Source organism: Bufo gargarizans, chromosome 8 (assembly GCF_014858855.1).
Source record: "Bufo gargarizans isolate SCDJY-AF-19 chromosome 8, ASM1485885v1, whole genome shotgun sequence".
Classification (NCBI taxonomy): Eukaryota; Metazoa; Chordata; class Amphibia; order Anura; family Bufonidae; genus Bufo; species Bufo gargarizans.
The window spans coordinates 77,448,912-77,473,653 of record NC_058087.1 but is presented as its reverse complement, the minus strand read 5'-3'; the positions used below and the strand labels follow the sequence as shown (position 1 = coordinate 77,473,653).

At 47.4% G+C, this 24,742-nt stretch overlaps 1 protein-coding gene across 1 annotated transcript in view; it reads right to left on the bottom strand.

Annotated features, from left to right (window-relative positions):
- LOC122945875 (cytochrome P450 20A1) overlaps positions 1-24,742 on the bottom strand; it is a 67,384-nt gene that overhangs the window by 33,401 nt on the left and 9,241 nt on the right. The window contains exons 2-6 of the mRNA XM_044305146.1: positions 23,372-23,421; positions 21,027-21,193; positions 17,816-17,961; positions 8,316-8,483; positions 1,157-1,235 (exon numbers count right to left, since the gene is read on the bottom strand). Coding sequence (XP_044161081.1) covers positions 1,157-1,235; positions 8,316-8,483; positions 17,816-17,961; positions 21,027-21,193; positions 23,372-23,421 — 610 coding nt within the window. The remainder of the gene's footprint in view (positions 1-1,156; positions 1,236-8,315; positions 8,484-17,815; positions 17,962-21,026; positions 21,194-23,371; positions 23,422-24,742) is intronic.

Genomic DNA, 24,742 nt, shown 5'->3' with positions numbered 1-24,742 from the left:
GCGGGAAAACCTCAGCAGAAGCGCGGGGAACAAGCTCCGCCCCCTCCAGCGCTTGAAATGTCTCCTGTGAAGGAGAACGTAACTCCGCCCCCAAAATGACGCACGCGCGTGTAAGACACGCCCCCTGCTGCCGAAAACTCTCAGGGCTAAGAAGAACCATGCCAGAAATAAAAAAGGCCCGCAGGCCCCTAGAGCGCGGCGATATGCCCAGGTGGGTGACCGTTCTGCCACCATGTCCCTCGCCCCGCCGAGCCCAATCAGCCGATGTCGGGCATAAGCCCCGCCCCCCGTTCACGGAGCGGGCGGCGGCGGGAAGGGAGAGAGCATGCCGGGCCCTGATAGAAACAGCGTGGGGGGAACGGCGTGGGAGTGCGGAGGATACACCTGAGGGGAGCTGGGGAGAGTCTGCTAGAGCGCTCAGAATGAGCGACCACGGGTGCCCCCCGTACCCAGAGGGGTAGCTGCTGCAGATAGGGACGGGGTATGGGCTGGAATAGCCATCTTACCGACCGACGTCTTCACCCTCAGTTCCTTCCAGCAGGGTCGCCCCTTCAGCCACTGGCACCGCAGTGGCAGGAAGCTGGAAGAGGGGCTTGGCGTGCGGGCGACCCCCTAGCTGGCGGGATGTAGGGGAGCCATTGCTGCCCAGATCCTCCTATTGCTTCTGTGGGGGAGGCAGCAGTGCCGATAAGTTGGCACTGGCGCAGCTCAACCCCGGGAGAGCAGAGAGGTCCAATGCGTCTCTGGTATCCCTAGGAAAAAATAAAATAACAAAATTAGAAAAAAATAAAATAACAAGGAGAAACAGCCCTGCAGTAGCAGGGAGTGTCTTGCCTCCTTGGACACTAAGCTAAAACTGGTAGCCTCCATCTCCAGGCTGAGGGTATAGCTGATGGAGGAGGGGCTTAACAGTTTTACTTAGTGTCACGCCTCCTAGGGAGCTGAGCTATACCCCAAGGTCTGTGTCCCCCAAGGAAAGTGGGCGAGAAAAAACCACAGCAACAGAAAGGTGGAAATAAAGAGGGCCATTGCTAGGACAGTTTTTCTTGTGAATTTTCTATGTTCCTTTAAGGCAATACTAATGTAATACAAAAATTAATAATAATAATAATAATAATAATAATAATAATAATAATAATAATAATAAAAAACTCACCATTCTCATACATTTTTTTTCTATTAGGACTCCTTTCTATAGATCCATCAAGAAAACCCTTTCCTATCTCAGCCCAAATCTGTAATGACATAGGTATATTACATTGTTATGTGCACAATTTCAGATTTATTTGTTCTGGTTGACATTTTACAGTCTGCATCTTACACGTCAGGCTCACAGATAGACAGGTACCGTACTGTAAATTGATAAATTCTTACACAAATGGCTAAAGCCTTTATTAGACACGCAGATAATCGCTAACAAGCTTGTGTATGAATGCTCGTTAGTGATGATCTGGCAGTGCAATACAGTTGCCGATAATCTGATGAACAAGCAAATGCTCGTTCATCGGCCAAATGGAACCTTTCAGGTTTAGAAATCATTGTTTGCCGGCGGCAGTTCGTACTGTGTAATCACAATCTGCTGCCTGCAAACAATGATTCAGTATGGGGACAAGCAATGGCATTAGCTATCGCTCCTGCCCATACTGTGGAGGAGATCGCTGCATGTATGCAATAGCAGCAGTCTCCTCTGCTAACAAGTACATGAACGCTTCCTTAACGACAATCGCATGGGTGACCAGTGGTACGAATGTTTGCACCATCATAAAAAGGAGCGACTGGGTAGAAACAATTCTAGCTTATTTTAACCAGCACACAGGAAACACACACGAATGGCATTCTCTCCTTCACCCAAAATGCCATACACAGGTCATCTATGCTTTTCTTAAGACGAAACCATGATTAGAGTGGTATACAACCTCTTAGGTCCACAATTCCGTTTTATTCTTGTTTTCTCAAATAAATTATATATATATATATATATATATATATATATATATATATATATATATATATATATATACACATACACGGGCTCATTTTTTCTGGTTTTGATCTCCCAATTCTCTGCTTGTAGACAGACTGAGTAGCAGATTGTGGACTCACCTGTCCACAGTAGTATCATTCCAGTGCCGACGCTCCCTTCCTCAGCCTGTGACCACTGCAGCCAATCACTGGCCTCAGCGACAATGTGATTGGATGGTATGTCACTATCACCCACTGCTACCACTTGATTGGAGCTTACAATGCAATTTTCCCATATCAGGTTATGGCCTACTTATAAGGTAGCTAATGAACATACACTATGTGGACAATAGTAATGCGACATAAATCATAATCACTGAATTCAGGCGTTTCATTTAGTCCCATTGAAACAGGTGTATAAAATCTCATCTCTAGCCACGTAGTCTGCCTGTACAAACATTTGTGAAAGAATGGGTCCTTCTAAAGAACTCACTGAATTCGAGCATGGTACTGTAATTAGATGTCACCACTGGAACAAGTCAGTTTAAGGAATTTCTTCCCTCCTAGATATTAATTACATAATCAACTATGAGTAATATTATTACAAAGTGGAAGCAGTTAGATACCACAGTGGGGGTCGCCAAGTTCTGAGGAGCATACTGTATAAAAGTCACCAATGCTCTGCTGACTCAGTAACTGCCTAGTCCAAACCAGGGGCATTGCTAGGTTAAAACATTCGGGGCCTGGGCCCCTGATGTTTTGCCCCAGGCCCCGAATGTCCTGCCTGCCTGCCAGCTAGATACAACTGTATTGCAAGTCCTCAGGATGGCATGTGACTAGTGCATGAGAGGAAGGCAGTGAAGATGAGAAGTCCTGGGGGAAGAAGCTGTGGTGAGGTCTGCTGCACGAGGAGAGGTAAGTGAAGGGAGAGCCAGAACAATGTTGGGAGTTGTGGGTATTTAAATGGGACTGTATGTTAAAGCTGAAGGGATATTATTTACATGGGACTGTATGTTGGAGGTGGCTGGGGAGGGGGGTCATGTTATTTACATGGGAATGTACAGTACAGACCAAAAGTTTGGACACACCTTCTCATTCAAAGAGTTTTCTATATTTTCATGACTATGAAAATTGTAGATTCACACTGAAGGCATCAAAACTATGAATTAACACATGTGGAATTATATACATAACAAAAAACCGTGAAACAACTGAAAATATGTCATATTCTAGGTTCTTCAAAGTAGCCACCTTTTACTTTGATTACTGCTTTGCACACTCTTGGCATTCTCTTGATGAGCTTGAAAGTGTCCCCAAGTGCAGTCACAAAAACCATCAAGCGCTACAAAGAAACTGGCTCACATGCAGACCGCCCCAGGAAAGAAAGACCTAGAGTCACCTCTGCTGCGGAGGATAAGTCATCAGAGTCACCAGCCTCAGAAATCGCAGGTTAACAGCAGCTCAGATTAGAGACCAGGTCAATGCCACACAGAGTTCTAGCAGCAGGCACATCTCTAGAACAACTGTTAAGAGGAGACTGTGTGAATCAGGCCTTCATGGTATAATATCTGCTAGGAAACCACTGCTAAGGACAGGCAGCAAGCAGAAGAGACTTGTTTGGGCTAAAGAACACAAGGAATAGACATTAGACCAGTGGAAATCTGTGCTTTGGTCTGATGAGTCCAAATTTGAGATCTTTGGTTCCAACCACTGTGTTTGTGCGACGCAGAAAAGGTGAACGGATGGACTCTACATGCCTGGTTCCCACCGTGAAGCATGGAGGAGAAGGTGTGATGGTGTGGGGGTGCTTTGCTGGTGACACTGTTTGGGGTTTATTCAAAATTGAAGGCATACTGAACCAGCATGGCTACCACAGCATCTTGCAGCGGCATGCTATTCCATCCGGTTTGCGTTTAGTTGGACCAGCATTTATTTTTCAACAGGACAATGACCCAAAACACACCTCCAGGCTGTGTAAGGGCTATTTGACCATGAAGGAGAGTGATGGGGTGCTGCGCCAGGTGACCTGGCCTCCACAGTCACCGGACCTGAACCCAATCGAGATGGTTTGGGGTGAGCTGGACCGCAGAGTGAAGGCAAAAGGGGTGACTACCTTTTAAAGCTCATCAAGAGAATGCCAAGAGTGTGCAAAGCAGTAATCAAAGCAAAAGGTGGCTACTTTGAAGAACCTAGAATATGACATATTTTCAGTTGTTTCACACTTTTTTGTTACGTATATAATTCCACATGTGGAAGTTTGAAGGTGTGTCCAAACTTTTGGTCTGTACTGTATGTTGGAGGCGGCTCTGGGAGGGAGTGATGTTATTTACATGGGACTGCATGTCGGAAGGGGCTGGGGAGTCAGTGATGTTATTTACATGGGACTGAATGTTACATGGGTTTAAAACCTCCTGCACACTACAGTATTTTTTAACGTCTCGCAAAACGTGTTTCCGTTGTACCGTGATCCGCGCCTGTTTTTTCTTTCGTGGGTCTTCCGTGATTTTTGGAGGATCCACAGACATGAAAAATGAAAAAAAAAAAAAAAAAAAAAGTCAAGTTTGCCATTGAAATTCTAGAAAAAAAACGGACACGGATCACGGACGCGGATGACAATCTTGCGTGCATCCGTGATTTTTCACGGGCCCATTGACTTGAATGGGTCCGTGAACAGTTTGCCGTGAAAAAAAATAGGAGAGGTCCTATTTTTTTCACGGCAAGGAAACACGGATCACGGATGCGGCTGCCAAACGGTGCATTTTCCGATTTTTCCACGGACCCGTTGAAAGTCAATGGGACCGCAGAAAAACACGTTAAGGCTACTTTCACACTTGCGTTCGGAGCGGATCCGTCTGGTGTCCGCACCTATAATGCAAACGCTTAGATCCGTTCAGAACGGATCGTTTGCATTACCATGAACAAAAAAATAAAAATAAAATAAAAATCAATTTTTTTTTGTTTTTTTTTTTCATGATAGTGCAAACGGATCCGTTTTGACTTTACATTGAAAGTCAATGGGGGACGGATCCGTTTGAAAATTGAGCCATACTGTGTCAACTTCAAACGGATCCGTCCCCATTGACTTACATTGCAAGTCTGGACGGATCCGTTTGCCTCCGCACGGCCAGGGCTGGACGGATCCGTTCGGGGCCGCTTGTGAGAGCCTTCAAACGGAACTCACGAGCGGAGCCCCGAACGCAAGTGTGAAAGTAGCCTAAACGGAACAACGGCCACGGGTGCACACAACGGTCATGTGCAGGAGGCCTAAGGGAGGGAGTGATGTTATTTACATGGGACTGTATGATGAAGGTGGCTGGTGGGGAGAATGATGTTATTTACATGCGATTAAATGTTGAGGGGGTGATGTTTAAATGGGATTACATGATGGAGGCAGCTGGGGAGGGGGTTATATTATTTACTTGGGACTGTATGATGGAGGCTGGGGATGAGGTGATGTTATTTACATGGGACTGTATTTTGGGGGAGGCTGGAGAGATGGTGTGATGTTATTTACATGGGACTCTATGGCAGAGGGAGGGAAATAGTGTTATTTACATGGGACTATATATTGGAGGGGCTGAAGGGAGGGGAGTGATGTTATTTACATAGGACTGTATTTTGGATGGTGAAGGAGAGATGGTGTGATGTAATTTACATGGGACTGTATGCTGGAGGGAGGAATATAACTACAGGGGGCATTATAAATACTGGGGGCACTTCAGGGTGAGCATTATAACAGTAGGGGGCAGTATAAATACTGGCGGCACTGTAGGGGGACACTATAGGCGGTCTTATTACTACTGGGGGCTCTATAGGAGGGACTTTTAGATCCGCCGTATTTCTACTAAGAGCACTATGGGGGGGCCTTATTACTACTGAGGGGTCTGTAGAGGGCTTTATTACCACTGGGGGGGGACGGGGACAATAGGGGGCCTTATTTCTATTGGGGGCTCTGTGAGGGTATTATTAATACTGGAGGGATCTTCTACTAATGGGGGCATTCTTGGGAAGCGTTATCACTGTTGGGGGCAGTATTACTAATGGGGGCACTCTTGGGGAGCATTGTCACAGGTGGGGGCAGTATTACTAATGGGGGCATTCTAGAAGGGAATTACTATTGGTGGGACTATGAGGAGCACTATTACTATGGGGGCACTAATTTTTATTCAGGATAGTATTTGGGGTATTGGGGACCCCAGCGAGCAGCAGCATAACACTGAGGAAACTCCAGGTTGGGGGATGACGATAGAAAATGTGAGAAAACTAAGATGTCCGTGTGTCACACTCCGCAGAGACGAGGAGCGGCTGAAAGAAGTTGTACGGACCAAAAGGAAAAGATGCTGAGAAGATCTACATCGGAGGAGACATCACCTGTGAGGCCCTGGATGTGAGAGGTACGTGCTGCTGTAGATCAAGTACAGCAAAATGCGGTGTGCGGGGGGAGGGTCGAGAGCTGGGCCATATTAATTGGGGCTTGGGCCCTGGATCTTTTGAGACCCCAGCAACGCCCCTGGTCCAAACATCATCTGGCATGGGTTGCCATGGCTGAGCAGCCACATGCAAGCCTACATCACCAAGCACAATGACAAGCGTTGGATGGAGTGACAAATCATGCTTCTCTATCTAGCAGTCTGATGACAAGTCTGGGTTTGGCGAATGCCAGGAGAACATTACCTGCCCGACTGTACTGTGCCAACTGCAAAGTATGGTGGATGAAGGATAATCCTATAGGGGTTGTTTTGCAGGGACTGTCCTAGGCCCCTTAGTTCCAGTGAAGGGAAATATTAATGCTTCATCATACCAAGACATTTTGGACAATTGTATGCTTTCAACTTTGTTGGAACAGTTTTGGTAAGGCCCTTTTCTGTTCCAGCAGAGCTGTGCCCCAGTGTACAAAGCAAGATCCATATAGCCATGGTTGGGCGAGTTTGGTGTGGGAGAACTTGATTGGCCCACACAGAGCCCCGACTTCAAGCCCATCGAACACCTTTGGGATGAACTAAAGCAGAGATTGTGAGTCAGGCCCTCTCATCTAACATCATTGTCTGACCTCAAGAATGCTCTTCTGGGTGAATGGGCAAAGATTCCCAGAGGCAAGTTCCAAAAAAGCCCTTCAGAAAAAGTAGAAGTTGTTTAAGTTGCAAAGGGTGGACCAACTCCATATTAATGTCCATGGATTGTAATAACAGCTCCTACAGGAGTAATGTGTAGATGTCCCAATTATTTTTGTCCGTATACAGTAGTGTATCAGTATGTTGTTGGAAGTGTAGGAATAAACTTGAGTTCCTAATAAGAAATCTAAATGAACATAATGCATAAAAAACCTGAACATGTCACAGCATCGTAGGTCAGCTGTACGATTCCGTATATTACCATGTGATATGAAGGATCACTGCACAGTACTCTACACTCTGTTGTACAATAACTGTTTGCATCTTTCTGTTTGGATAATGAGAAGTGGCAACACAAGCTACAGGAACTAGATATTCAGTGGTGACACCCAAATTTAATTGGGCACAGCAGATCTGCTCTGCAGAATATATACACTACATTTACATCAGTTTCAGCAGAGGGCCATACTGCTGTGATAACCTGCAGACTGTCTATCTCCGTGTGACGGCTTTTATTTGGTTTAAAATTACAAAATAATGTTTTATTACATGTTATTAATGTAGGGAATCTCTTTATTGCAACCTACGGGAAGTAGCTGTCCTATAAGTCCATGTTTGACAATTTACCAATCCTTGCAACAGGAACTGGAAATCTTACCCAAACGGAAATGACACCCATTCTCCTTATTGGAAGGATTCTGGTTGAGCTTAAGCCATATTGCAAAGCCTGTCAGCGAGATGAACATTGACATAGTAGATGGAAGGTCTCCTCCTCCTGGATGAGAGCAGTTTTAGGTATGTAACTATTTTAATAACCTACCTCGTTACTGTCTTTGTAAAGCTAACAATGCATGCTTATCCGTGCCCACACAGTAAGGTTAGCTCTGCAGGCCAGCAGTCCTAAATAGTCCAGGACTATTGTCAGAATCTGGACTCTGTCAGGATTCTGAAACCCATCACAATATGATAGAATTCTAATAACAGTGGTATCAAAGATAAATGTTGTTGCCTTTCCCAATAAAAAAATTCCCCCCTACTCCTCTCCAGTAAAAAAGAAAAAGCACCCCCCCTCCAAAAAAACAAACAAACAAAAACACACACACACACACACACACACACACACACACACACACACACACACACACACACACACACACACTGAAATATGGGGTGAATCCTTTGGGTGTCAAGGAAAAGGTGAGGTTGTATTAAACTCATTAATTGTACATACATAGCACTCACAGTATCGTGGTTTTTGCGGAATCGGAGGACTTCCTGATCATCTTCAAAGATGCTGCCCATTGCAACCTGAGTAACAGATTTCATGGCAAACCCAAGCATATGTTGACACAAGGGCAAGTGCTGAGATTGAGGAATCGAACTCCACTTTGACAGTAACTCCTCAGAGAGCTGTAAGAGACAAAAATCTGTAAAAAACGCTGCTTTTTTTTATATTATTAAAGTTTTGCAATTATATATATTACAGGCATAGTGCACATAAAGACAAAGCCGTCAGCTATGGGGAAAAAAAAAAAAAAAAGTAACATCATTTTGAATTTCAGGTCTTTACATAATATTTAGGACCTGAAGTACTGGCAGTAGATTCAGCGAGATATTGAAGGGGTTGGCTACTTTCTGGCCACTATTGACAAATGTGTTTATAAGATCACTATATGGTTTTTACTAATATAGCCTTGGTTAAAATGATGAGCCTTTTTCTATATGGTATGAGATATGCACCCTTGTTTGCCAAGATTTTTTGTGCGGTCCACAGGGAGGTCCTGTCCATAAAATGGCTGCTGAGGGAGGGTCACGTGACCACAAAATCACAGTATCCTCCATTCAAACACATTGCACCTACACTAAACTCCCAACAGTGCAAGTGCAGAGGGCAGGTGCAGTGTATTTGAATGGAGGAGACATCACGTTTAGCTGACTTGCCTGGTCACATGACCCTCCATCAGTGCCATCTTATGGACAGGATCTCTGTGTGGACAGCACAAAAGACTTGGCAAACCAAGGGCATATCTTATAAAAATATAGAAAATGGTGCAGAATATAAACAAAGACTATATTAGTAAGTGCTATAGTATCATCTCACAAACACATTGGTCAACAGTAACCAGAAAGTGGCCAACCCCTTTAAGAGAGTCCTTAGCTGTTCGAACATGAATGGACAAACTGCACAAGACCAATTTTAAAAAGGCCGCTTCATAGAGTACAGCTAACCGGAGCCACAGGAGACCACTTTTCTACTTCAAGTATTAGCTGTTTAATTTGAAAGGTGTCACAATAGCAAGTAGAATATGAAAGTCCTAACTCTACACTGTGCCATTCCTCTATAGTTCCTCCTGGAACCGTATAAATGAACTGACAACTGGTTGTTACTATTATCTTAAAGGGATTCTCCAGGCTATTTATAAAAACTGGCCTTTCCTCTATCCTGTGGACAGATTGTTTGGTTAATACTTACCCACCCCCCACTCCACAGACACAAGCTGTAAAACATGATAGGGCAACGCTAAAGACCGCCCATTTGTGCCGGTGGGGCTTATGTCTAGATCAGTGATGGCTGACCTCTGGCACTCCAGCTGAGGGGAAACGACGACTCCCAGCATGCTCCATTCATTTCTATAGGATTTCTGAGAACAGCCAAGCAAGTGTGCATCTTGGGATTCGTAGATTTACCACAGCTGGAGTGGCGGAGGTTAGCCATCACAGGTCTAGGTTCAGCTCTGAATCCGGAAAACCTCTTCAAGCGCTTTTTCCCAAAGCCAGAGCTGAGCTCGGGGAAAACCGTTAGGTGGTTAAAAAAATGAAAATCTATAAAAAAAATAAAAAAATTTTGCTTTGCATCGTCATATTAAGATACCCATAACTTTTTCACATTTCTGTCTACAGAGCTTTGTGAAAGCTTGTTTTTTGTAGGGCGAGCAGTAGTTTTCATTGGTACCATTTTAGGATACATATGACTTTTTGATCAGTTTTTAATTGTATTTTTTGGGGGGTAAAGTGACCAAAATAAAAGCACACATATTTATCAAAACTCACCCTTTTCCCATTTATCGTACATAAAACAAAATAAACATAATTGGTATAGTTGCATTTGGAAAGGTCAGAACTATAAAAAATAAATAAAAAAAAAAAAAAATAAAAAAATCATGTTATTTATCCTAAATGGTAAACGCATTCGAAAAAAAAAGTCAAAGGCCAGAATTAACTTTTTGGTCATCTCGGCCTGCCAAAAAATTGAAACAAAACGTGATCAAAAAGTCATATGTACCCCAAATGGTAACAATAAAAACAACAGCTAGTCCCCCAAAAAACGAGCCCTGCCACAGCTACTTTAATGGAAAAAAAATGTATTGCAGTAGAATATGGTGACCCACAGAAACTTTTCCCCCCAAAAGTTTAGGATTTTGTTTTTAAAGTAGTAGAACATAACAAAACGATATACATTTTTATTGCCGTTCTAACCAGCAGAAGGATATGAACATGTCACTTTTACTGCACAGTGAATCCACAGTGTCTGATCGGCAGAGGTCCAACTGCTGGGGCTGCCCGGATCACTAGAATGAAGGCGATGGTCTCACATGCACACTGCTACTAGATAGCTGAGCAGTCAAATGGAGGAACATCTAGTGACTGGCTGGAGCTCTGCTGATCAAAGACTTAACCCCTATCCTGTGGATAGGGGATACATTGTTTTAATGGGACAACCCCTTTAAAAGGTACAACTCTTCCCGCACATAGACAAGCCCTCATACAGCTATGTAGATGGAAAAGCCTATGGCCCCTTTCACACGAGCGAGTATTCCGCGCCGAAGTGAATGCATTGCACCCGCACTGAATCCTGACCCATTCATTTCTATGGGGTTGTTCACATGAGCGGTGATTTTCACGCATCACTTGTGCGTTGCGTGAAAATCGCAGCATGCTCCTCTTTGTGCGTTTTTCACGCAACGCAGGCCCCATAGAAGTGAATGGGGTTGCGTGAAAATCGCAAGCATCCGCAAGCAAGTGCGGATGCGGTGCGATTTTCACGCACGGTTGCTAGGAGACGATCGGGATGGAAACCAGATCATTATTAAATTTTCCCTTATAACATGGTTATAAAGGGAAAATAATAGCATTCTGAATAGAGAATGCATAGTAAAATAGCGCTGGAGGAGTTAAAAAAAAATAAAAAACGAGATTTTTGTATAACTTACCAGTAAAATCTCTTTCTCGCTCTTTCCTTGGGGGACACAGAAGACCTTGGGTATAGCTCATCTCCATAGGAGGCGTGACACTAAGTGAAGACTGTTAAGCCCCTCCTCCACAGCTATACCCTCAGCCTGGAGAGAGAGACTGCCAGTTGCGTGTCCAAGTAGTGAAAAAAGGCAAAGTCCAAAAATGGAACCAACAAGCCAACTACCCAACGGGTAAAACAACTCGGAAACCGTGTAAAGAAAAAACAAGAATGGGTGGGTGCTGTGTCCCCCAAGGAAAGAGCGAGAAAGAGATTTTACTGGTAAGTTATACAAAAATCTCGTTTTCTCGCCCAGTTTCCTTGGGGGACACAGAAGACCTTGGGACGTTCAATAGCAGTCCAAGAGGGGAGGGACCACAGCACCAAGGCGAAGCACCCGAAGGCATCAAGAAACCACCGCCTGCAGACCAGGCGGCCCAAGGCAGCAGCCGCCGAAGCCCGAGCATGCACCTCGAATAACTCGGTAAGGAGGAGTGCCAGGAAGACAGTGACCGCCTTGCAAAAAAGGAGGCACCGACCGCTCTGGTGAAAGGAACGGTAACACCAAAAGCATAACCCAGCCCCTGGTGCGGCAACCACAGCAATAGCTACTCTGAGAAAGCGGAGGAAAGGCACCTTTGGAGGCCGCCAACCCCGTGCGCGGACCTCCAGAAACACAAGAGACCGAACGTCGACAAGAGTCGGAGATCTCCAAGTACAAACTGCAAAGGCCCAAACAAACTTCCAACCGGTGAAGTGTCCGTTCCCGGGGAAGACAAACACCACCTTCAGAAGGAAGGAAAAGACGGGATGGAGAACAGCCCCGTTCCGAGGAAAGACATAAGACTCGGAACAAGACGGGTCGCCACTCAGACACCCGTCAGACACGATGGCTACGGAAACACAACCGTACAGGACAGAAGGAGTAGAGAGAACCTCTGTAACGGCTCCAAGGGAAAGACTGGAGCGCCAAGAGCCCAGTATGTAGTCCCCAGGGCGGTACCGGAGGGCCGTACAAAGGAAACCAAGAGCCGCTGCAAGGAAGGAGGTCATGACAGGCCCAGAGGGCTGGGGAATGCTGAAAGAGGAAGGACAGCGCCGACACTCGACATGCCAAGCAACAGAGTCCCAGTCCCAGGTCCAGGCCGGACTGGAGAAAGACAGAACCATGGAGAAAGAATGTCAGAGTGGGGGAACCCCAGCTTCCCACAGAACCCCAGGCAAAAAAACCCTAAGTCCTACAACAGACCCTGGACAAAGCACAGCCAGGAGCGACGACTAGCGTGCCCGCTGGAACCGCTTGGGCGAGCGGGAGAAAACCCAATGTGATCAGGCGCAGACCAGTAACATGGGCCGAAGGGTCGGCAAACCGATCCCGTCGTCCCGCATCCACCCGGAGTGGGGTAGCATTAGGACAGACGGAAGGAACTGAAAGGGTCCACCCATCATCAGACAGACGCCAGGACCCAACAGGCTAAATTCCATGTCGACGCAGTCACCAAGGAAGGTGTTCTACAGTCTCGGCGCGGGAGATCTAAGGACAATCTCGACCGAAAGGTAGTCCTCCCAGGTACCGAGAAGGTAAGTTCACAGCAGGATCATTACCCAGAACGGAAAAACGCAATCTGCACCCAGCAAGAGGACAGAACGCGGTAGACCCGGAAACAGCTAGTACTGCCAGTGAGAATGAGGGAGACGGTATGAGACCACAAGGAACACCGGAACCATCCAAGTGAACAACCATGCGCTCCCCAGAGGCAGAAGCCACAACCGGAGTGATATGCCCCGAGCGGGAGACAAAACAGAGACGGCGAGAAAAGCAATCGAGACAGAGGCCGGCAAAACACCCTCCAATCGAAAGGAGGAGTGGGCAACAGGGAAGCCATAGGACAGCTCAAGAGCAGAACCCCCGCTACTCTGTGAAACGTCCAGCTGACCACCTCGCAGAAGGCGAACACCCTGAAGAACCCACGGTGGAGGTCCTTCGGACCTGGGAAATTGAGCACCCAAGAGAAGCTGGGTGACCTTCCCGAGAAGAGCGTCCCGAACCTGGTAGCAGATCACACTGAAGCGCAGAAGGCGCCAATAGGAAGGACACATACCACACTGCATCCGAAGAGGAGAAATTGGTAGTAGGCGAGGGAACCGTAGTCCCGCCAGAGTCAATGTAGAATCCGAGGGGCGCTGCGAACAGCACTCTTGACCATGTGACCGCTTACACAGGGAAGCAATGCTGCGGGAGGACGAATGGGTACGCCTCTAGGAACCACAAACACAACCCAGGTGAAAGAGCCCACTAACATGGTGGACACCGTCACAACGGGACCGCAATATACAATCCAAACTAGAGAACGAGTACCACCCAGCTCAGTGCAGTAGACGGCAAGTAGGGCCCATCCGGAACAGGTGGATAGAATGATCTCTTCAGAGCGTGCAAGGCCAGCGGCAAGGAAGGGAGGTACACGTTCGAGCAGCCCCGAAAGCAGTGAGAAGGCCAACCACCTACAGGAGGAAAAGGCATACACGGCCCAAACAACGCACAGAACGTCCGCTCACTGCAAAACGTCACTCAGCGAAGAGGGACAGTCACAGAGTCCCAGTATCCACAGAAGAGCAAAGTGCAACCGAAAGGGGAGTTCGCACAAGACTAGTACGGCATGCGACCGAACGCAAGTAGTCCACCCAGAAAAGGGGGAATGTACCTGGCAAACACCGCAGTCGGCAAGAGTGCAAGGCCCGCCCCAACAAGGGGGGCGACGCCCAAGGCCAGTACCCACTTCAGAGAAGCAGGACATACCACATTCCGCCTAGACGGGGGTCATGCACAGGGCCGCACGGTATCCAACAGGAATGTAGAAGGTCCACCTAGTGAAAGGGGGACATGCACAGGGTTATCCTAGCATCAAATGATTGTGCAATAATCCACCCAACACCAAATTTCGTGAGAGTGCAACTACTCCGCCAATGAATGGGGACAAGTACCAGTTCAGCACAGACAAGGACAGCTGTGAACCACGTGAGCGTGCAAAAGTCCGCCCATGGAACGAGGGGCGGTCATGCACAAGGCCAGTACCGTATCCAATGGGAGTGCAAGCATTCCACCCCTGTTAGAGGCCATCGTATCCGGCGAGAGTGCAGGATGCCGCCCCGAAGGGGGGGGGGGGACGGGACATGCACATGGTCAGCATCGCAACCAGGGAGAGTGCGAGCACACCGCCAAGGATGGGGATCATGCACAAGGCCAGCAATGTGCTGGTGAGAGAACAACCCCAGTCAGCGAGAGTGTATGTATGCCGCCCGCGGCAAGGAGGCATGCCCATGGCCGGCAGCGAATCCAGTGAGAGTGCAGCACACCGCCCACGGAAGGGGGGGGGGTCATGCACATGGCTGAAAACAGATCCAGCGAGAGCGCAAGCACCCCGCCATGGAAGGGGGTCATGCACATGGCCAGCAACTTACCGGCGAGAGAAACAACCCCAGTCAGTGAGAGTGTATATATGCCGCCTGAGGGAAGGAGGCCTACCCAAGATCGGCAGTGAAGCCAATGAGAGTGCAGCATACCGCCAATGGAAGGTGGTCATGCACATGGCCGGTAGTGAATCCAATCCAGCGATAGTACTGCGTCCTGCCTGCGGAAGGTGGTCATGTACCTGGCCAGCACCGCACACGGTGAGAGTACAGTATTCCGCCAATGGAAGGGGGTCATGCACATGGCCGGCAGCGAATCCAGTGAGAGTGCAGCGTTCCGCCTATGGAAGGGGGTCGTGCACATGGCCGGCAGCGGACCCAGTGAGGGTGCAGCACTCCGCCTATGGAAGGAGGTCATGCACATGGCCGGCAGCGAATCCAGGGAAAGTGCAGCGTTCCGCCTAAGGAAGGGGGTCGTGCACATGGCCGGCAGCGGACCCAGTGAGGGCGCAGCACTCCGCCTATGGAAGGAGGTCATGCACATGGCCGGCAGCGAATCCAGGGAAAGTGCAGCGTTCCGCCTATGGAAGGGGGTCGTGCACATGGCCCGCACCGAATCTGGTGAGGGCGCAGTAATCCGCCTAAGGGGGTCATGCACAAGGCCAGCCCGCAGCCAGGGAGAGTGCCGTATCCAACCTAGGAAGGAGGGTCATGGCAGGTACCACAACTGGAGAGGGTGACGAATTCTGCCTATAAAGGAGAACAGGCACCTAGCCAGAGCCGCAGCAAGGGAGTGCTACATGCCGCTCATGGGGGGGGGGGGGGGGGGGGGGGGGGGGGGGGGCATGCATACAGGCAGCACTACTGAGATGAGACTGCCGCGTCCTGCGCAGCCCACAAGAAACTACTCCGTTATCCTTCCATTCCTTATAATGGTAACACAGCCTCCCTGAGGCAGGCAGGGGGACACCATACAGGGGCACAGGCTCTCTGAGGAAAGGAGGGCCAGCCAAACAGTCCCATTGGGAGCCGGCCAGTAGCCAAGGGGTTAAAGGATCCGGCCTGGGGGCGATGCTGCGATCCCCTGGGGGCGGGGGGACCTCCAGGCGGGAAGAATTCGCGCCTGGAGAAGATCCCGCCCCCTCCAACAGAGGCCGGAATTTTGCGGCCTAGTAGGCCGAGAAGCCGGGGCCTAAATTTTTGCGGCGCCCGAGGCCGCACAGTGTTCAATGTACCGGCCGGGACCCGAGCCAGAGTGGCGCATTACACACCGGGCGCGGGAGCCCACCCCGCGGCCGGAAGATTCAGGGGCACGGATGGAGCGCCGAAACTGCGGCCCAGCAGGCCGCGAGGCCTGGGCCAGAATTTGTGACGCCCGGCCGACCGGAATGCAATGACGGTCGGCCGGGGCCAGTTAGAGCATCGCTCATAAGTCCCATGCCGGCCGCGGGGGCCCACCCCGCGGGCCGGAAGAGTCAGGGGCCCGGAAAGTTGTGCCGGAGGTGCGGCCCAGCAGGCCTAAAAACCTGTGCCAAAATTTGCAGCGCCCGGCCGGATTGTACATGCCGGCCACAGGAGCCCACCCCGCGGACCGGAGGCGAGGCCTTACACCCCTGCAGTCAGGAACGGGCCCCAGGCCCTGAACAGCGCACCTGGTAAGGAATGGGGGGCCAGATAGGGAGCCGCTGGGACGAAGAGCTGGCACTCTATGACAAGCGCCCTGAGTGCAAGGCCTAATGCACAGAGATGAATGAGCAACCGCGGCACGATCCGGCCCTCAGGTGACCGGACGCCGCCCCCCCAAGGGAAGAAGGGGGGCAATGCGGCTGAACCTATTCTGATGGAGGTCAGAAGGGGAGGAGAGGGAGCAGGGAACAGCCGCCCTGCAGCACCCAGAGGCCCCAGTATGGGGGTCCAGCACGCAGGAGAAAAGGGGGGGGGACGTAGGGCTGGAGAAGCCTCTCTCTTACCACAGCCGTCTTCACCCTCTGTCAGTTCCAGCAGGGTCGCCCCTTCAGCTTCTGGCACCGTAGTGGCAGGACGCTGGAAGAGGGACTTGGCGTGCGGGCGACCCTTGCGCTGGCGGGATGCAGGGGAGCTGGGCTGCCCTGGTCCTCCTTGCCTTCTGTGGGGGAGGCAGCAGTGCGGGAGACCGGCACTGGCGCAGCTCGACCCCGGGAGAAACAGAGAGGTCTAGTGCGACTCTGTTGTCCCTTGTATGATCTGGAACAAAAATAAAATAAAAATAAAAAATAAAAATTTAAACAAGGAGAAAAGAGCCCTGCAGAGCAGGGAGTGTCTTGCCTCCTTGGACACTAAGCAAAAAACTGGCAGTCTCTCTCTCCAGGCTGAGGGTATAGCTGTGGAGGAGGGGCTTAACAGTCTTCACTTAGTGTCACGCCTCCTATGGAGATGAGCTATACCCAAGGTCTTCTGTGTCCCCCAAGGAAACTGGGCGAGAAAAGAATTTTACTCACCTTAGTCCACTTGCTCGCGCAGCCGGCATCTCTTCTGTCTTGATCTTAGCTTTGTGTAGCAACAAGGACCTTTGGTGACGTCACAGTCATCACATGATCTTTTACCATGGTGATGGATCATGTGATGACCGGAGTGACATCACCACATCACATGATCCATCACCATGGTAAAAGATCATGTGATGACTGTGACGTCACCAAAGGTCCTTGTTGCTACACAAAGCTAAGATCAAGACAGAAGGAGATGCCGGCTACGCAAGCAAGTGGACTAAGGTGAGTTAAATTTATTTTATTTTTTTAACCCCTCCAGCGCTATTGTACTATGCATTCTGTATTCAGAATGCTATTATTTTCCGTTATAACCATGTTATAAGGGAAAATAATACAATCTACAGAACACCAATCCCAAGCCCGAACTTCTGTGAAGAAGTTCGGGTACCAAACATGCGTGATTTTTCTCTCGCGAGTGCAAAACGCATTACCGGTAACGCACCCGCACATTTTCCCGCAACGCCCGTCTGAAAGAGGCCTATAGGTCATTGGAGGCAGGGAGAAAAATGTGAAAATTGCCTGCAGTGCCAAGGGGTTAAACATTAGAATATATAATAGAAATTAATGTATCATACCTTTAATATTACACTGAAGTTACTTTGCAAAGACTTGTTGATTCCATTCTCATACAACTTCTTCTGTACATGACTTTCAGCTGAATCCCCAATAATTCCTGACTGGTATCCCAAGAGTGACTTCAGCATCATCTGGAAGGGGTCGGCTATAAGAACAGAATAGTAAGAGGCTGAATTTGTATCGTATACAACAATGTGAATTCCCAAATACATCAGCAGCTGCACAAATCTCTGACAGTTCCATAACGTGTCGGGACTGCCACCATCCTGGTCGGAGGACATGAGATTATATTGCTTAACAGCTCTTTACTAATTGTGACAGGGCTCCAGACTTAAAAAAAATATATATCACGGAGCCATTGGCTCCTAACCTGAAAAATGTAGGAGCCCAAATTTTAAATACATATAATTACGGTATAATAAAAAAATATGACATGTCTTACCTAGGGTTGTCACCATAACAAAATTTTGACTATTTCGATACCATAAAAAAGTATTGCGATACTCGATACCACATGAAAAAAATAAAGCACCAAAAACCCTGTGGCCACTGCCACCAATGATTATAATACTGGGGGGGGGGGGGGGTTGCGGTGCACTGTGCCACCAATGAATATAGTTGATGCCTGAATACAAACGCAGGCTGCGGGTGCCAGCCATATCCCATACCCGGTCTCTATGACTGCGCACTGCGATCAGCCGATATTAACACCTAAGGTGCCACACCTGAGGGGTTAATAGCAGCAGATCACAGCGTGCAGTCATAGAGGCTGGGTGCCAGGTATGGGATATGGCCGGCACCTGCAGCCTGCGTTTGTATTGAGCATAAACGTTATTCATTGGTGGCGCAGTGGCCACAGCCCCTCCCCTCCTCCTCCCTGCTATCAGCCCATTGGTGGCAGCGGCACAGGAGGGAGGGGCTACCTCCTTCTCCCCTGTGCTGTTGAGAAGAACATGGGACGCGCAGCGTGTGCCGTGTCATTTCAACTCCTGTGTGACAGGCAGAGCAACGGGGGGGGGGGTCTAGGCGCAAATGGCGACAAGACTACAAAGTCGCCATCTGGAGCCCTGTGTGACTTCTTTAGTTTATTGTACCTTCTGCTATAAATACACAGGAGTCATTATGGATAGTAGTGTAGCACGATGTAAAATAACTGCTAGTATATGAGATTATGTGTGTTCTCCTCCTGGGGTCGTCTTTCATCTTTCGTGAAACTCATTGTTAACAATATGTTTGTACATTTCAATAATATTTTTGACAAATTTTAATTGATTGGCTCTTATTTGCAGGGCTGAGTCGATAAGTTCTGACTCCGAAATTTTATGACACCACTTGAAACCGCAACCGAGTTCGGTAAAAGGTTTTTAACTATAGAAATTAATTTCTGAAGTCATTACCCAAAGTCCCGCGAGACTTCGCAAAGTAATAACTTCGGCTCATAGGAGCCAATACACTCTAATACTGTATGGAGCGCTGGCTCCGTACAGTATTCTAACAACGTTTTATGCAAATCAACTTCAGATATTTCATCCGGTCGATTCGCTCATCCCTAATGAGAATCATATGCGAAAGTCTAATTGGGAATAAAAGAAACATGTAAAAAGTGTAGCTGATATATTCAGTGCTGACATAAAAGGGTGTCTGGGAATAAGTAACTTTTCAGAAGTAACGCAGCCTGCCTCCGTTCTGGAAAGATTCATACTTACCTGCTACCCATAGCTCCGGTCCTGCGCACTGGCTCCCATGTGTGTATCTTCCAATCCGTAGCTTCTTTATTTCCTCTCCGGTATGGTTGTGATCATCAGCTTCAGTGGTGACATGTCCACAAGAGACACATCACTGCTGAAGCCAGTTATTGGCTGCAGCATAGCAGATGATCATGCCTGTGACAGGGATAAATTAAAACAGACCAGAAGACGGACACATGGGAGCTGCCACACAGGACCAGAGCAGTGGGAAGCAGGTATGATTCTTTACATAGTAGAGGCAGGCTGCGGGCTCCAGTGAAAAGTTACTTAGTCCCAGACAACCCCTTTAATGCAGTCTTCGTGTTCAGACTAGTAGTTCTGAGACGACTGCAGTCATGCCCAGTAGTGAGCTTCCTCGTCTGGCCTTTAGAGGAGGCACCTAACTGAGCACGTGCAGCACAGTTTCAGGCATTGTAACTAAGGGCCTTGAAGCAGCATGAAGATACATAGTATAAGGGACAGGAGAGAACATGGGAGAGGTGAAAACTGATTGTCTATCACCACTAGAACACCCTGCTTATCACTATTTATAGGATAAGGGACAAGAGAGAACACAGGAGAGATGAGAACTGATTTTCTATCATCACTAGAACACCCTAGTTATCACTGTTTATAGCAGGGATGCTCAACCTGCAGCCCTCCAGCCGTTGCAAAACTACAACTCCCAGCATGCCCAGACAGCCTTTAGCTATCAGCCTACAGCGGGGCATGGTGGGAGTTGTAGTTTTACAACAGCTAGAGGGCTGCAGGTTTATAATATAAGGACAGTAGAGGTAAGAACTGATTCTCTATCACCACTAGAACACACTGCTTATTACTGTTTTTTGTTTTGTTTTATAAATAAGGGCCTTAGATTTATAGAACATAAAATATATTTATGATTAACATTACTAAACTTTTCTATATTTATATGAAAGTTAATACATTAATTACACAGTATAATAACTACATTTCTACTGACTATTTGATTTCTACGACTGCACCCAAAACTAGTTTTGAGTCCGATTCCACAGTCGGGTGTAATAGTATAGCTCGTTACAATGAGTCAGTCTGCAGTCCACTCACATAGCATGGCCTAGACCTGAAATAAAAGCGTCTTTGCAGCTGAAGGCAGGATAAGTTGCCTCTGCATACAAAACAGGAGTGTTCTCATTCATTGACAACAAGCATAACACTCATTTATACGGTGACTACACATTATTTACATAAAACTGGAAAACTCATTTAAGGTAGATATGTTGGAGTTTTTCTGTCCGGATCAACATGGAAATTGACATGCTGTGCGGAATTTAAAATCGGTTCTTTATGCTGATTTTCACAGCAGATTTCCTTCCTTTTCGCACGCAGCAGGTGATGTGGATTCTGCTACAGATCTGCAGTAAAATCAGCAACTCATTTTTTTACGCTATGCGTGGAGGTAATGTTAAATGGATGGAATATATGAAAGGTTTCGTATACTCACATGTCTTGTTGGGGTTAATGTGTTGTCTTAAAAGATCCAAAGAACCAAGACTCACTACAAGCCGTCTACCAAACCAGAAGGAAGCCACAGGACCAAACTTCTCATGTAAATTCACCAGGAACTCATGTAGACTCCCTTTGTTCACAATGTCCTGCAGATTTCCATCCCTGAATGGAAACAAAAGACAAGTAAAGAAAATGCTATCTCATAACGTAATACTACTGAAAAGGGTAATCCAGGCTTTTAGCATTGATTGGCACCCACGCCGATCAGCTGTTTCAAAGTAGCTCCGGCACAGGAATTACATCGGAGCTCCATCCACTGTGTAGTGGACGACGCTAGTTAACCCCATGCTGCTCGCACTGAAGTGAACAGGAGCAATGCTGCAGCTACATGTTCCTTCAGCAGGACAGAGCCGTGTAGTTCTGACCCGGAAGTCAAGAGGAATCGGCTTGAGCAGTGGCGGTGTGGGATGTTGTATCCACACCAATCTTATATTCACAGCGTATCCTGAAGATAGACAATCAATATTAAACTCTTGGAGTACCCCTTTAAGGCATTGTAGTTCACCATCATGAGTTGGGGCATCTCCATAACTTCTTTGGTGATGCTCTGTGTTCCCATCATGACTGCATCACATCCAGTATCAACCCTGGAACCAGGCTGGGAGCGTCCAGCTCTACCTGTCACATTGACCACTGGTAGCAGAGGTCAACGTAAATCTGATAAACTGCTCACGTGTAGCTTGACTGCCAGCACATGGTGGATGGTGCTAGGTCTACAATATAAATACAGCCAAGTAGTATCAATTAGTGGCACCTATCGTAGGGTTTTATCTGCCCATTACATTTACACACGGCTTCATTGGGAAAGTGTAATATGTTAAGGACTCTTCAGGTGGTGCCAGTTTTGCACTTAGAGGACCTGTCACCTCCCCGATATGTCTGTTTTGTCTACTTGCTTCCTCTAGTAATAATTCTCAAGGATCTAGTTTTATTATCTGTGATGAGCCATTCCTTTATTATTCTTGATAGAAGTTCTGAATTACCAGCATTCCAGATGGGTGTTACAGGTTGGGAGGTGTCCCTGCACAGTGTGACATATCCACTTACTGCTGCCAGTGTTAGGCTGTGTAGGGACACTCCCCAATTGGTAACACCCAGCTGGATCTTCGTTGCATAAAGAATCCCAGCAGTCGTGTCTTTGGTGCAAATCAGATGTCTTTTATTCCATAAATGAAAAGACCAGGACCAGGTTTCGGCAATGTGCCTTCATCAAGGTTGATGAAGGCACATTGCCGAAACCTGGTCCTGGTCTTTTCATTTATGGAATAAAAGACATCTGATTTGCACCAAAGACACGACTGCTGGGATTCTTTATATATATTGCTGTGGATTGACGTCCTCTCCCGTGCAGCGTACACTTGAATGTGAGTGCTGGTTTCTCTACACCAAAATTTGGATCTTCGTTGCATACTGCTATCAATTTATTCTTAACTTCTAGCAAGAATAATAAAGGAATGGCGCAAAACTGTCATAAGAATATATGCTCCACAACTGTTATATGGGAAATACAAGAAGTTACTAAAACAGACATGTCAGGAGAGGAGACAGGTCCTCTTTACCATTTCTGAGCGGTCTCCTAGACCAAGGTAAAATAACTCCAGCCCTCATATAGCAATTAAATAGGTATTCCGGTTACATCTGGGGCTCCTATACAAGTGCACAGATTCCAACTCAGGAGGAGCTCCATGGAGTTTGGGGTTCCTGTTCTCGTGATCGATGGGGGTCCCAGTGCTAGGAACCCCTCCGATCTTATTGTATTTCCCATAGCTTGTGGATAGGGGATAACTTTTGTAACCGGAATACCACTTTAAAATTCAGATGAAGAGGAAACTAAAGTTGTTTTCCAGCCCAAAAAAAAAACTGGCGAGATTGGCTCAGAATGGGTTAGAAAAATAAAAGAACCAATAAATACTCATCTCACTGACCTCCACCGCCCAGGTCCCCATTTCCTAGTCCCGTGTCAACACCCAGGAAATCCTTATTCAGCCAATTAGTGGCCGTGGAGGTGCTTCAGTCAATGATTGGGCGCTGTCTGTGCGACTATCTGGACGTAGAGTCCTGCGGAGACCCGGGCAGTGGTGGAATGGAAGTGGGGGGAGATCAGCGACATGAGTTCTTGTCCTTTTATGTTTTTAACCCCCTATGAACCTTCCTATGGGCCAGTGGGTTTAGTCTGGGTGATGTACACTGTAAACTTGGACTGAAATCTGAAATAACAATGCAGCGCTCAAAGAAAAGCTGCCCAGGGATACTGTAAGGGGAATACATGACATTACTCACTTCTCCTCTGTGGGGGCAAGTCCAGGTATACCACATGCTTGTCTAGATGACTAAAAAAGAAAAACACAGAATTAATAAAATGCAAGGTATTAACGAGATATCTGAGCAGAGGTCAGTAAGTGAATTAGTCTTAATGCACAAGGAATTTCAGCAACAAAGCAGTTAAGCAAAACAAGGCGAGGAACATCTGCACATTCTGCGCGGCCACAAAGTAAGTCCCCCGCAGGGAACATGGCAGAAGTCACCCCCTGAGATCCAGCCACAGAGGCCAGATATAACAAAATCTCATCTACACATTGCTGACATTTTCTGTGCAAAAACCAACCTGCAGTACAGATTTTTAAATCCGCAGCTTACTACTTTGAGAGGCTCAATTTTCACCCCTTTCAACGAAGGCGGCTCCATTCACACATCCACAATTTCATTCCGCATTTTGCGGAACGGAATTGCAGACCCATTCATTCCTATGGGGCAGCACGATGTGCTGCCCGGACATGGAATTGCGGATCCGCACTTCCGTCCCACAAACAAAATATAACATGTCCTATTCTTGTCCGCAATTGCGGACAAGAACAGGCATATTCTATTAGTGCTGGCAAAATGCGGACCGCACATTGCCGCTTTCCGTGTTTTGCGGAAGTGTAAACCGACAAAACGGCCATTAAAAATGGGACCCTTGCATTGTATGGGGCTGTCTGTCTGAAAATGTTATTCTCGAGCCATTAAAAAAAATTAAGTAAATAAAATAATCAGAGAACAATTAACTGCATTAGTTCCGAAAATGGTCACGTGAATGTAGCCATAGGGAGCATTGTATGTATTTTGTGGTCTGCAAAACATGGATCCGCAAAAAATATGAATGATGTCCGTGTTGCATCAGTTCTTTTTTTTTTTTTGCTGACCCATTGTAACAATGCCTATCCTTGTGCGCAAAACGTTTGTCTTTTGTGCGGAACGGACATACGGATGCAGACGAAACCCTACTGAAACCAATGGGTCCAGGTGCGATCTGCAAAAAAATACGGATCAGATGCAGAGCAAAAAGACAGTTGTGTGAATGGGGCCTTACTATAACATGAATAACTGGGGTTAACTTAAAATGTCATAATTGATATTTTATGCCCAGAGATATACCAAGACTGGCAGATCCGCTCGCCAGTCTTAATCTCCCTGCGCTGGCGTGAGATGCGCCTGATTTGTTAAGAGGCAGAAGCGCATTCCTGCCCTGCTGTGCGCCAGAAACTAGTGTTGAGCGAACTTGTGTTTTAAGTTCGGGTTCAGGTTATCGAAGTATCCCGTTATGGATTCCGCTACCATGGACCATAACGGAATTTAGAATCCATAACAGGATACTTCGATAACCTGAACTCG